Source organism: Branchiostoma belcheri, unplaced genomic scaffold, assembly GCF_001625305.1.
Source record: "Branchiostoma belcheri isolate BF01 breed outbred unplaced genomic scaffold, Haploidv18h27 scaffold38, whole genome shotgun sequence".
Taxonomy (NCBI): domain Eukaryota; kingdom Metazoa; phylum Chordata; class Leptocardii; order Amphioxiformes; family Branchiostomatidae; genus Branchiostoma; species Branchiostoma belcheri.
Window position 1 is genome coordinate 72,625 of NW_017803998.1, and position 13,074 is coordinate 85,698.

Sequence of the window (13,074 nt, forward strand, 5' to 3'; positions counted from 1 at the left end):
TAAGGTGTCAAAATTAAGACACGTGTACGTATTTAACTTTTTGGGGGCTATTATAATCGCTTTTATTTTTAAATGTGCTAAAATGGTTACCGTAGTAAATGTCAATACCATACGGATCTCATTATTACCTCCATGAACTGTGTCATGGAGGTTATATTTTCAGTTGCGTTTATCTGTCTGTCTGTTGGTCAACAAGATAACTCAATAACGCCTGGATGGATTGGTTTCATACTTGGTGTGTTGGTAGGGTGTGACGAAAACTGGAAATGATTTTGGTCTCCCTAGTGGCTTCTCTTGGTACTGCAGCGCAACTCCGCAGCGCAACATACATCACGATGCATATATCATGTTAATGACGAGGTCCTTTGTACAATTAAAGAAGAAATTTACATTTACATATCAAGATCATATTTCATGGAGGTATGAGATCTCGGAATTCTAGTTCAGAATAATTCTTGTTTAGCTACCAAGAAATTGCATTGGATGCCTTTAAGAGTGTGCAAAACCAGTGTCATATCACACCATGACACTATGTTTACAATGACCGTGACAAATGTCAGACCATGCCTTATGCAATGGCGTGTAAAATTTGCAGAAATATACCAGACTCATTATTGTTTGTATTTTTCCATAAAACTTCAGGTTCATGCTGTCCACCGTAACGTCTGACTCTGAGGACTGGATGAGGAAATGTGTGGCTGTTGTTGCTGTTCCTAAGACGTAGTGCTCATGTAACCGAAGTGGAGTTTACCAGGTTCTTTTGGATGCTGCACAGGGAACTAACTACAGTACTAGCAAGAACACACGCAGGACACAGGCATGGCCGTTACACACGCACGGGAGTCGGGGGCTGGGACAGTCTCTCTCTGCAACCTACTGTCAGGCCCTCTCTCCCAGACTGTCTTCCCAACCCACAGAACACCCAGCTTTTATTCTCAAATCACAGACAAAGCCACAGATTACAAGTCAGAAATTCGTCTGGCAAGGGGAACAATACAATATTTAGCACATATATGACATGTCCTTGATGTAGAAGGGATCAAAGCATCGAATTTGCATTGACCAGATTAACATACTGGCCACAAAAACTTCAAAGCCAAATGGGAGGGAAAGATTACAGGATTAGAAATTAAGTATTGCCTGGTGCTGCAGAGGTTAATGTGAATCATTATGGAAAGTGCATTTTTATAGCTTTTTATGACTTTATAATCAAAAGAATAGCTTCAGACAGCTAGCTAAACATAAGCTTTCAATCAGAGTAGAGACTGTAAGCTTTATTTGTATGTACAACAAGCCTATATCCCACTTACCATACAGTGTCAGATGTCAGAATAAAGTTCAATGAAACCTAAAGGAACATTTATTATACTGAAAAGTCAAAATCTGAAAAATTTAATCATTTTGAGGTTTTATAAAGACCTACCCTTTTACCAAATATAAAGACAATCCATTTAAACTTTCTCGAGTAATCATGTTTACAGACACACTGACGAACGCCGATAAAAACATAACCTTCTTGGCGAAGGTAATTATGTGTAACAGAACTGAGTTATGTACAAAGCACTTTACGCTTCAGATGTAAGAACTGTATAATGCATTTTTTTGTTTTCTTTATGTATTATGACTTTCATAACAGTTAAACCCTCAACAGTACACCTTCCCGGACTGATTAATCTGTACACCTGGGGTCCGCGCGGACCCCAGAGCAGTTTTTTGCTAATTTTTAGAAATTATCAACATGCTACCAGCTCAATTGTTTTGCAAATTGATGTGTGAACCTCTGAGACCACATTATGTACAAAAATCATACATTTTGACCTTTTCCTATTTTGTGTGAAGAAAAGACAAAAGGAGGAAAAACCCTATTTTTAAACCCTATTCAGACCGAGTGGTCTTTTGAGGCCCGCGCCAACTTTAATCTCAAATAGCGCCTAAACGGCTGGAGCTAGAACCATCAAATTTGGTGAGCTTTCCTAAAATGTATCTGGAAAAAATTTCATGTTGGTTAAATAAGTTAATTATTTTTTTTGTTGCCATGGTAACGGGTTTCTGACAGGCAGTTTCTTTGGAAAAATAAGTAATTTTGGTTTAAACATAAAAATTTTCTGGGTTTTACATTAGATAACACTTCCTTTCTGACATTAATAACATCTTACATAATTAGAGATAAGTTAAATCATTTAATATTTACAACATATGCTAATTAGATGACGTCATTGGTCAAAATCCAAGATGGCGGACCATATTATTACCTCTGACGTCATATGACGTCATAATTACACCAAAGTTGTTAGAATTTAAATCTATTAGTACATCATTCTCTGAAAATTTGGTGGCCATACGATAAGTGCATAAAAACATGTAAAAACGGAAATAAAGTAATGTAAAAGATGATGATAAGAACGCCAATGTATCCATTACGATCGAAAGCCGGCTGGGGTCCGCGCGGACCCAAGAAAATCAGATATAAAAAAAAAATAAGAATGGGAGAAACTGGGTTTTCTGCGCTGTATTAAGGGACAACTTTGTGGGTAACAATTACCTGAAATTTCAGAAAATAATCTATAGAAACAAAAAAAAATTATAGCAAATATAGTCATGTACCCCAGGTGTACTGTTTAGGGTTAAAATGCTGTTTCCCTGGAGCCCAGTCTACTGAAAACAATACATACAAGATGACAACAACGGGAATTTCAGTAGGATTACTGGGTTTGATAAAAGAAATATTCACTTCACCGTTTGCTTTCTACACCGAAGTTTCAAAATGAACTGGTTTTAGGATATGGTTACTAATATTTAACTCTCCAATTGTTGCGAACTCATAGTCTTGATCCTGTTTACCAAATACTCCGCTCTTGGATAGCTGAAGTTGTCTTCCAAATTTCACAGACTTGGACTGTCTGCAACACACATTGAAGATACCCCTGTGAAGGAAATTAAGATTTAGATTTACTGCATTTAAGGACATTCATGTGATGAAAGCTTATTGTTGTAATCAACTTGCATGTCACATACAGCATTTCATGAAAACTGTTAATTATTCCATTGAAAACGCACTTACATAATAACCGGATCATATAGAGTAATTTACACAAAGACAACAGTACATATTTAAAACATATTTAAAGGCAGAAAGTCGGCATCATTAAAAACAAGAAGTACTAGAACTAATTATGGAAAGAATAGTATCATTTTCTTTTTTGTTCAACAACACAGAAATTATGACCGAACAAATAACGAGAAAAGAGAAACACGTGCAAACACAAACGGCACAGAAAACATAACATTCTGGGCAAAGCAAGATGGTAGTACCATCAAAACACATAAAATACTTCTACTTGACCTACACGCAGCCACTCTCTTATTGGCCGATCCTCTAATTGCCATGTTATCATTGATTTGATTTGTTACTCCGTGAAGGAGATAAACTTTCTGGCGGAGTATTGTGGGTAGACGGTTTTTGTGTTCGCAGTCAAATCACTGGGTTCCCTTTGTTTAATCGGCACGCAATTTTAAACGTCGTCTGCAGGCATGCCCGTGTTGATGCATGTGTCTTTTGATCCAACACAAAAAGTTCTCTCACCTAGAGCTTTCGACCAGTCACCCTGGGCCCGTCTACTGAGGTAGACCAGAGATACTAGTCGAAAGATCTAGTCTAGGTGAGAGAACTTTTTTTGTGTTGGACCAAAAGTTTCAGCTTTAAACAACAACAACAACAACAACAGCAACATAGTATTACCTGAAATTTCGCGAGAGGAAGGCGTAACAGACAGGGTCTGCGCAGCTGTTGGAGTGTGCCAGGAGATGTAGTGCCAGCTTCAGGATGTAGGCCGTCTGGGTGTAGCGAGAGATCACCTCAAACTTGATGAGCAGGTTGTAGATGAGGAGAGGCGCCCAGCAGACCGTGAACACCGCCACCAGACCTACCATGAGCTTTATAACCTTTAAGAAGTAACCAAAGACATTACGTTATCACATATTAGGCCACAGCGAGTACATTTTATGGATGACATCCTCCGCAGACTCCAAATCTAATGCGATAGGGCAAAAAAATAAGGCGGGCCCAAATAAACAAGATTACAACATGTTCACATTCTGACATCACAAACCTTGTTAAACAAGAAATTTTGTGCTATACTGTGCTTAGTTTGCTGTTAACTATTTCAACACTCACTTAAACAGCTTTAAAAAATAAGAAAAAGTTTCAATCATTTCAAAATTGTACATTGCTATGGCCTTAGTATGCCGTAGATGTAGTAAGACTAGATACCAGACTTGTATCATTCTACTTTATCTACTTTTGAGTTGATTTTGTGCACTTTTGACTACTGTATTAATTATGTTAATATGTACAACGTTGTATGAAGTTTTTTTTAATTTCATTTAATGTCTACAGTCTAACCTTTGATCTGGACTTGGTTTCCAATATATCTGTACCTATGTTCACTTTCATGTTTATGTTCTTAGAATCCAATATAGGGTTATAAGCCCATATGGGCTGGGCGACAAAAGTCGCAAGACACGTAAATCATTCATTTTTTCATTTATTCATCAATTCATTAATTCACTGTATCACTTTTTGTGCATACTATAGCTAGAACTTTATCACTAACTTTATAACGAAGTCATTTATTTTTAGGAGCTGAATACAGTACAATAAAGGCAGTTTATTTATTCATTCAGTGACTCGGCCCCACTACAAACCAAAAACAACAACAGCAAAAAGACACTAACCTTTGAAACCCCATACCTCCGTAAAATATTTTAAACGTTTGTATCTTTTTCATTTCTTATGTTATCTTTTTTTCACTCATTATAAAGTTCTATTTTATCTAAGGTTTTAATTTTCATAATATATTCTTACTGATAGTCTTCTAAACCCAACTTACATATTAATTGACATGTAAGCATAAAATGATAAAGAAAATGTGCTCAGAAATGACATTACCAGAAAAATGTCTCTTACCTTTCGAGGGTTCCCCCGTCTGTGAGCGGTGACGACATTGTCCGGGTCTGGATCCACGGAGTCCCTATTGGTGGTACCCGAAAAAATGAAGAGATGCCTCACGTGACTTGTCATAGTACTACTTTTATAGGGACATCTGTCCAATATTGACATTTACTCCTTACTCCTAAGCGCATTTTCGACACCATATTTGCAGTATTAAAAATGCTGCAAATATGGTGTCGAAAATGCGCTAAGAAATAGTAAATGTCGATATTGGACAGATGTCCTCATGCAGAATATTTTGTTTTGCAACCCTGAAATTGCAATGGATGCCCTTTAGCCTCCACAGTAAATATATTTGATCTCAAACTATTACATGAGGCCATGTTGATTTGATTACATAGATGACATCCACGCGCGCATGGATTTCCGTCCGTTTTCGACCATACTGTAAATCATACAAAATGTTGCAAAGAAAAGTATAGGAACACGATGCAGATGTAATAGAATACCGAAATTCAGGAAAAGAAGGAAATGTGGAAGAAATGAAAATAAAAAGCCTGTTATTATTCCTCATACCATACTCCGTGTGTTACGTGATTTGTTCAACCTCTATGACCACGTAGATGTTATAGTAAAGGAATTGTTTTGCAAACTTTTTTTAATTCGCATTTGCACACTTGCATCAGTTTTGGGTTCCCAGAGGATGTCATTCATATAATCAAATCAACGTGGTCTAATGCACGCGACTAACATGTTCCGCTCTTTCCGTCCGTGTTTGTTCCCTTGGTAGCCTCCATCCCAGGCGACCAGGACCTCGTGCCCAGATCTGATGTACATGTACGTCATGACACATAGCGGCACCAGGAGTATCACCACGGCGTTGTACACGGCGTACAGGCGGCTGTACAGCGGGGCCGGCCAGGCATGCACACAGTGACACACCTGCTCACCGTCTCCACCTTCAAACAGCCTCGTCGTCTGCATGGAAATACACATGTTTTAAAGCCACACAAATTTTAAACTTTTATTCAAAGCACTGCATTGATAGATGGAAAAACTGCAACAACTAGGAAAAAGTTTTGAGCAAAATATGAGCATTTTTAAGTTGATTCAGAACCATAATCTTTTTTGTGCAAATCAAAACGAAATGAAGAGGCGAATCCGAGAACCAAAAAATTAAATTGGTGTGGCCTCAGGGGAGATTGTATTCCCTTCAAGTGAATTAATGTTGCTAAAGTGCTTTTTATTTGTTTTTGCTTTTTCCTTAACCCTCAACAGTACACCTTCCCGGACTGATTAATCTGTACACCTGGGGTCCGCGCTGACCCCAGAACAGTTATTTGCTAATTTTTAGAAATTTTCAACATGCTACCAGCTCAATTGTTTTGCAAATTGATGTGTAAATCTCTTAGTCCACATTACGTACAAAAATCATACATTTTGACATTTTCCTATTTTTTGGTAAAGGAAAGACAAAAAGAAGAAATACCCGATTCTTCAATCCTATTCAGACCACGTGGTCTTTTGAGGCCCGCGACAACTTTAACCCTCAACAGTACACCTTCCAGGACTGATTAATCTGTACACCTGGGGTCCGCGCGGACCCCAAAGCAATTTTTGCTATTTTTTTAGAAATGATCAATATGATACCAGCTCAATTGTTTTGCAAATTGATGTGTGAACCTCTGAGTCCACATCACGTATAAAAATCATACATTTTGACCTTTTCCTATTTTTTGGCGAAGAAAAGACAAAAAGAAGAAAAACCCGATTTTTACACCCTATTCAGACCGAGTGTTTTTTTTCTTAGGCCCGCGACAACTTTAATCTCAGATAGCGCCTAAACGGCTTAAGCGATCAAATTTGGTGACCTTTCCTAAAATGCATCTGGGAAAAAATTCATGTTATTTAAAAAGTTAATGATTTTTTGTGTTGCCATGGCAACGGATTTCTGACAGGCAGTTTTTTGGAAAAAAATCAGTAATTTTGGTTTAAACTTTAAAATTTTCAGGGATTCATATTCAATAACACTTCCTTTCTGACATTAATAACATCTTACATAATTAAAGATAAGTTAAATCATTTAATATTCATAATATATGCTAATTTGAAGACGTCATTGGTCAAAATCTTAGATGGCGGACCATATTATTAGCTCTAAGGTGATATGACGTCATAATTACACCAAAGTTGTTAGAATTTATTTCTATTAGTACACTATTCTCTAAAAAGTTGGTGGCAATACGATAAGTGCATGATTTTATAAAACATATAGAAACAGAAATAAAGTAATGTATTAGAATGCTGGTGTATCCATTACGATCGAAAGCCGCACAGACCCCGGTGTACTGTTTAGGGTTAAGATGCTACCCATGAAATTCCTGTTCAAATGCACAAAAAATGATCCATTGAAGACTCGTTAACAAATTTAATACACACAGTGATGCCGATGCACAGTGCGCTTACGTGCGCTTATGCGAAGAACCCGTGAGAAGCGATATCATTTAAGCATTAAACTAAATATCGTCTAGATTTAAAACTAGACCTTTTACGTTGGGCATTTTATTGCAGTGAGAGCCACACCAAAACGCCATATTAAAATACATAGCGTGAAATGGAAACCTAATCGTCCACGTAAAAGGATCGGAATCGATGCAGTATCAGTCCAATTAGAATTCCCTTGCGCCTATGCCGATTTATTGCTTCTCTTCACAAGTATATACGTTGCAGGCGACTTGAAGGCAGCACGTGCCTTCTGACAACGGAACTTCTTTGATGGATCATGCTATAGCAACTGATCATACCACAGCAAATACAGTGAACTAAAAGGTAGCATTTGCAAAGCAAATACAGAATGTTAACCTTGGGCTAGTCTTACAGACAGTTTAGTTTATTATTACTCAAACATATTCATATATGACATATTGAAGCTAGCTCCTCCAACTCTGTCTTGTCACAAAATGTAACTCAACCTTACATTGTTGTCTGCTACAGCACCAGTTACCATGGTGGCAGACGTCTGGCCTAGGTTATCTAATCTATTTGTTTGGAGAAGAGAAAAAAACAGATCAAAGACAATACCTTTACCTCTCAGTCTAATAACTCACCATCGTGATAAAATTATGTAGTGAATGAAAAGATACTGGATTAGCAATGGCAGCGCAATCACAAAACTCAGAATTGGCTGTAACAAACTTAGTATAGAAATCGGAAGATTCCATAAATTCCCAATGACCAGAGGGTTTGTCCATTTTGTCCAAAGCTTATTGAGGATGAATATCACTTTCTAATTGTGTGTCCTAAATATATTGATATACGCAATGCACTATACACTAGACTATCAGATTTATTTCCAGCATTTGCCACGATGAACTTGAAAAAAATTATTCATATTGACTTATGACAACCCCTACATGCTATACATAGGGATATATATTAAAGACTGTATGGATATTAGAAACTCCTCCAAAAATTGTGTAGGTTGGTACCTATCTCATACTAGCCACCCACTTTTTGTATTAGTTAGGTTAGCCTGATAAAAATGTAATTGATATGTACTTACTTAAGTTAGTATATACTTTGTAGCCTGCACATCTGTTTCGCAATAATGTTATTATTGTTTAAAGTTAAAGAATTTGTTCCAACACAAAAAAAAAATATTCTCTCACCTAGAGCTTTCGATCAGTCACTCTGGTCTTCCTCGATTAGTAGACTGACCCATGGCCAGTGAAGCTTGTGACGTGGCTTCTTTAAAGTGTGACGTCAACAATGGGTCAAAGGTATCTAATAGACGATGTCGACCCCCGTCGCGGTTCAATGTAGGGTGATGGGCCCTGATGTATCACCCCTCTCAAGAAATAGTCTTGTTCGAAGGGGGTCGACATCATCTACCACATACCTTTGACCCAGTGTTGACGTCACACTTCAAAGAAGCCGCGTGACAAGCTTCACTGGGTCAGTTTACTGAGGAAGACCAGAGTGACTGGTCGAAAGCTCTAGGTGAGAGAAATGTTTTTTGGGTTGGAACAAAAGTTTTAACTTCAAACATGTAACTACCAACACAGATGAACTTTCATGATAGTAAAGTTATTATTATTATTATTGTCTTACCGCAGGATACAGGATCGGTGAGCTGAGCATGAGTGAGATGACCCACACAAGCAGCAGTGCTCGGTACGCCCTGTGTCTGCCCTGCTGGGTACGAGCCTTTACCGGGTTCAGGATCACAAATTTCCTGTGGAAAATTATCAAGTTATTGGTTAACTGAACTTTGCTTAAAACCATGTGATGATTAGATCAAGACATGCATCGTTCATTCTCCTCAACAGTACCTTACACCAGCATCACACATTCACACCACACTATCGCTTCATCTGTATCAACACCATAATAATATGTTTAAATTTATACATCCGTCAATCACTCACACACTACACTGATGCCTCACCAGTAAGATGTTTTTTTTGGCAACTTTCAAACAAAAATGTACATTCTAAGTCCTGAAGCCCTGGTATTAAACCCAAATGAGCTGAAATTTGGCATGGAGGTACCTTGGACGCATGCACACAGAACGCTCTTTCACATGTTTTTGCACATATTACTTTAAAAAATTGTGTAAAATGGCATATGCATCTTAATGTTTTTTTTAGACAAATATGTACATTTTGGCTCCTTTGTCGTAATATGACCTGGAAGTTGGTACAATATGGTGGAATGCATGTCGTTACCACTTTAGTAAGTTTTTAAGTAATAGAATATTACGTCGTTATTTCCAATCACTTTACATGCTACACGATGTGCATGCACTGTAATCGAATATGCACACCATGTGCTTACATGGGCTTTTAAAACTGATAACAACATAGCAGTAGACATTCAATAGATTCCTTTATATCCATTCATTTATTCATTCAATCATTCAATCTATATCTCTGAACAATCTCTGAACTCTGGACATTACAAACTTTGATCATAACAAACTCTGAACTCTGGACATTACAAGTACAACTCTAACATTGTAAATCTGAACGTTTAGTAACAATCGCCGAATTATTAGCGAGGACAATGTAATATTTTATATTTTGTAATTTATCTATTGTAATGTAATAGTTATAAGGTTTCTGATGTGGATCTCACAGGCAGTTGCCTTTTTATCCATTAAAATGTATGTATATGTATGCATTTATATCTTACCGTTCGATTGCAATAGCCGTTAAGGTCATGACAGAGGCGGTGAAAGACAGCATCTGTAGATACGCCAGGATCTTACACATGGCCTTTCCCAGCACCCACTCAGACAGAAAGAACCACTCCGCGATTTTAATGGGCAGGCCGAAGAGAAGAACCAACAAGTCGGCGACCGACAGGCTCAGTAGGTAGAAGTAGATGCCGCCCTGTTTGAAGCGGAGCACGCTGACCACTACCACCGCATTCCCCACAACTCCTACCAGGAAGATCACCGCCCCAGCGACTAGGGTTGGGATGGCGATGTGGGGATACAGGTACAGAATCGACGTGACTCCGTGGGAAGAGGAAGAATTAGCAGAGAATGTGCCATTTCTATCGCCCCAGGACGCGTTGGACGATACGTTAGCCGGGTTGACCATGATGTGAATAAACGTCGCCGGCTGAATCGCGACACGCGTGCCAAACTATTATGCTGCGACGAAGCTGACTAGAAAGAAACTGACTTCACCGGTAACTAATCGTTCTGACATTTCAGTCTTCAGCTCCATTTCTGCCTACGGCTAGCTAGCCGGCACCAATTAGAGCCAAAACGGCATGACTCGCGACACTGTCATATACCGTAAACTTCCGAATAAAGTACGCACTTTTTAAACTTTTCAAAATCCCAAGAATGTCTCAGGTCCTCGCCAAAGTTGGAGTGCGTACTTAATTTGAGGTTTTTCCCCGACAAATCGGACGACGACCCAGTATTATATATGATGGAACACCGGCACGGGGAGCTTGAAATGACATTGATTCGTCCATAGCATGTTTAGATAACATTGACGAGTGGAAATAAAGCTAAACTTTAATAAAAGCACATACATATTCTGACTATCATCGATATTGACTCCAAGTTGCGGTTAAAAAAGAGGCCAAGTCACGCACGGTAAGAAAATGTAGGGGTCACTAATAATGACACCCCGCGCGTCGTCATGCTAACGGGATCGATATCGTTCGTGTAACTCCGGCCGAAAATATAAACCCCACGTAAGTACATATGAAATTGTAAAGGGTTTATAAGTGGTGATATTTGAAATGGTCCGCAAGCCGTGAACGTTCTTGATCGTCGTAATGTAACATGTGATAACATAATAGTTGTACCTCGACTGATGGTCAGTTCTAATGCACTTCCGGCTTGAGTTGAACTCAGAAATCTTCAAGATTATCGCCATTCCGTTCTAAAAGTTCAATTAACAGAAATTACTATTGATATTTCATTTCTTGTCACAAATCGTTTTAAATCTTGTTAAATGCGGTACAGGGATTTACTTTGTAGCGGGCTATATCTGCCAGTACGACGTGAAGACGCCAGCTATATGTACCCGACTGTTCGGCACACAACCGTGACAGGGGTGGAGTTAAAAATGTAGTCTATAACTAGAAAGGCCAATATTTGCTTTGGAGCAAATACAGCGATGGGTTCACCACATTTTACGACATGGCAGGGAAAGAATGGGAAACACAAGGGAAAACAATGATTTACATTGATATAACTATAATATGAAGTAAAATACAACTAAAACAACAGTTGGATAGCTATTCCCTACTTTATTGGTTAGGATTTTTAATTGCATAATGCAAACTGTTGATTTTCAAAATAAAAAAAAAACGTCCATGCCCGGCATTCCAATGCTGGAGCAGGAAAGCTTGAAATACCTACCAAAACACTTGAATACAGACATACTGTCAGTATGGAAATGCTTCTGTGCAGGTGTTAATCAAGTTAAATCCCAACAGCCAATCAGCAAGAAGTATAGAGGAAAGCTGCATGCCTATTGGTTGATGCCCTGCATTCCATTGTGATGACTCATGACCCAAACGTGGTAAACAAGGCACACTAACACAGTAATACATTAGCTATTACACAGCCAAAAAACTCAAATAAAACCATTCTAAAAGCCTTTATCACAATAATTTAAAAAACGCCTAGGGGTATTTGCCCACTGTACCTCCATACCAAATTTCAGGACCTTGGGCCCTAAAATGAAGAAGCTGAATCCATTTAAAAAATGGCAGGAGAAGGAGAAACATCAGAAAAAGCAATATGGTTTCACCACACCACTTCGTGGTGTGGTGAACCCATAAAAATCTTACCGCCGGCCGGTGGGTGGGGTCCAGTAGGTCTGTGTTTGGTGCGCCGACAGGCGTGGAGCCGGTGTACGTGCCGCTGCCCTTGGCAACATATCGTGGTGATGATGAAAATGGTCTATTGAGAATAAAAACACTGGCAGCCTTACATAGAGTGAATTGTGGTTCTTTAACAATTCAATATCATCTAAGACTCATTGACAACATAATACAAAATTCTTACCACATGGATTAAAACAGGAAGGTACAATCATTCAATATAAAATTCCAGACATTGGGAGCCCATAGCTAGAGCAGGATGCGTAATTTTTTTTACATTTTTTTATTCACATATATTTATTGAGTATTGGGCAAAAAGCACAAGTTGCTTCTACTCGAAACATACAACGAGTGTAAAACACATTGACAAAATACATGCATAATTACAAGGTGGATAAATTTATCGAGACAAGTTGGTGATCTATCAATGACGAGAATCTACAGGTGCAGTAAATACAGTTTTGAACTACATCAAAAACATTAACAGTTTTGTAGGTGTTAAAGTGATGTGGACCCTCGAAGTAGTAACGAACATAGGGAACTGTCATTGAGGTGATGTAGTTCTACTATGTTGGAGAGAGATGATGACAGAGTACTTCTTTGACGAGAATAAAGTTTACAATGTAGAAAGTAGTGTTCAGTTTTTTCACTGTATATGATAGCCACATTTACATGCAGGGTCGTCAATACAATAATGTTGAAATAAATGGTAGCTTAACTGACTGAAATTAAGACTAGGCCTTGTGTGATGAACAGCGGAGTGTCTT

At 38.3% G+C, this 13,074-nt stretch overlaps 2 protein-coding genes across 2 annotated transcripts in view; one reads left to right on the top strand and one right to left on the bottom strand.

The window, feature by feature from the left end:
- The window catches only part of LOC109476458 (matrilin-2-like), a 12,976-nt gene extending 12,281 nt beyond the window's left edge, over positions 1–695 (top strand). The window contains exon 15 of the mRNA XM_019777393.1: positions 643–695. Within this exon, the coding sequence (XP_019632952.1) occupies positions 643–662 (20 nt within the window). The 3' untranslated portion in view covers positions 663–695. The remainder of the gene's footprint in view (positions 1–642) is intronic.
- A 2,051-nt stretch (positions 696–2,746) lies between these two features.
- Positions 2,747–10,557, bottom strand: LOC109476459 (galanin receptor type 1-like). Its single transcript, XM_019777394.1, has 6 exons — positions 10,145–10,557; positions 9,062–9,185; positions 5,676–5,929; positions 4,967–5,039; positions 3,740–3,942; positions 2,747–2,900 (listed from the first exon to the last, which is right to left on the bottom strand). Exons 1-6 carry the CDS (start codon positions 10,555–10,557, stop codon positions 2,747–2,749), a joined length of 1,221 nt encoding a protein of 406 aa, XP_019632953.1.
- Positions 10,558–13,074: the final 2,517 nt, after the last annotated feature.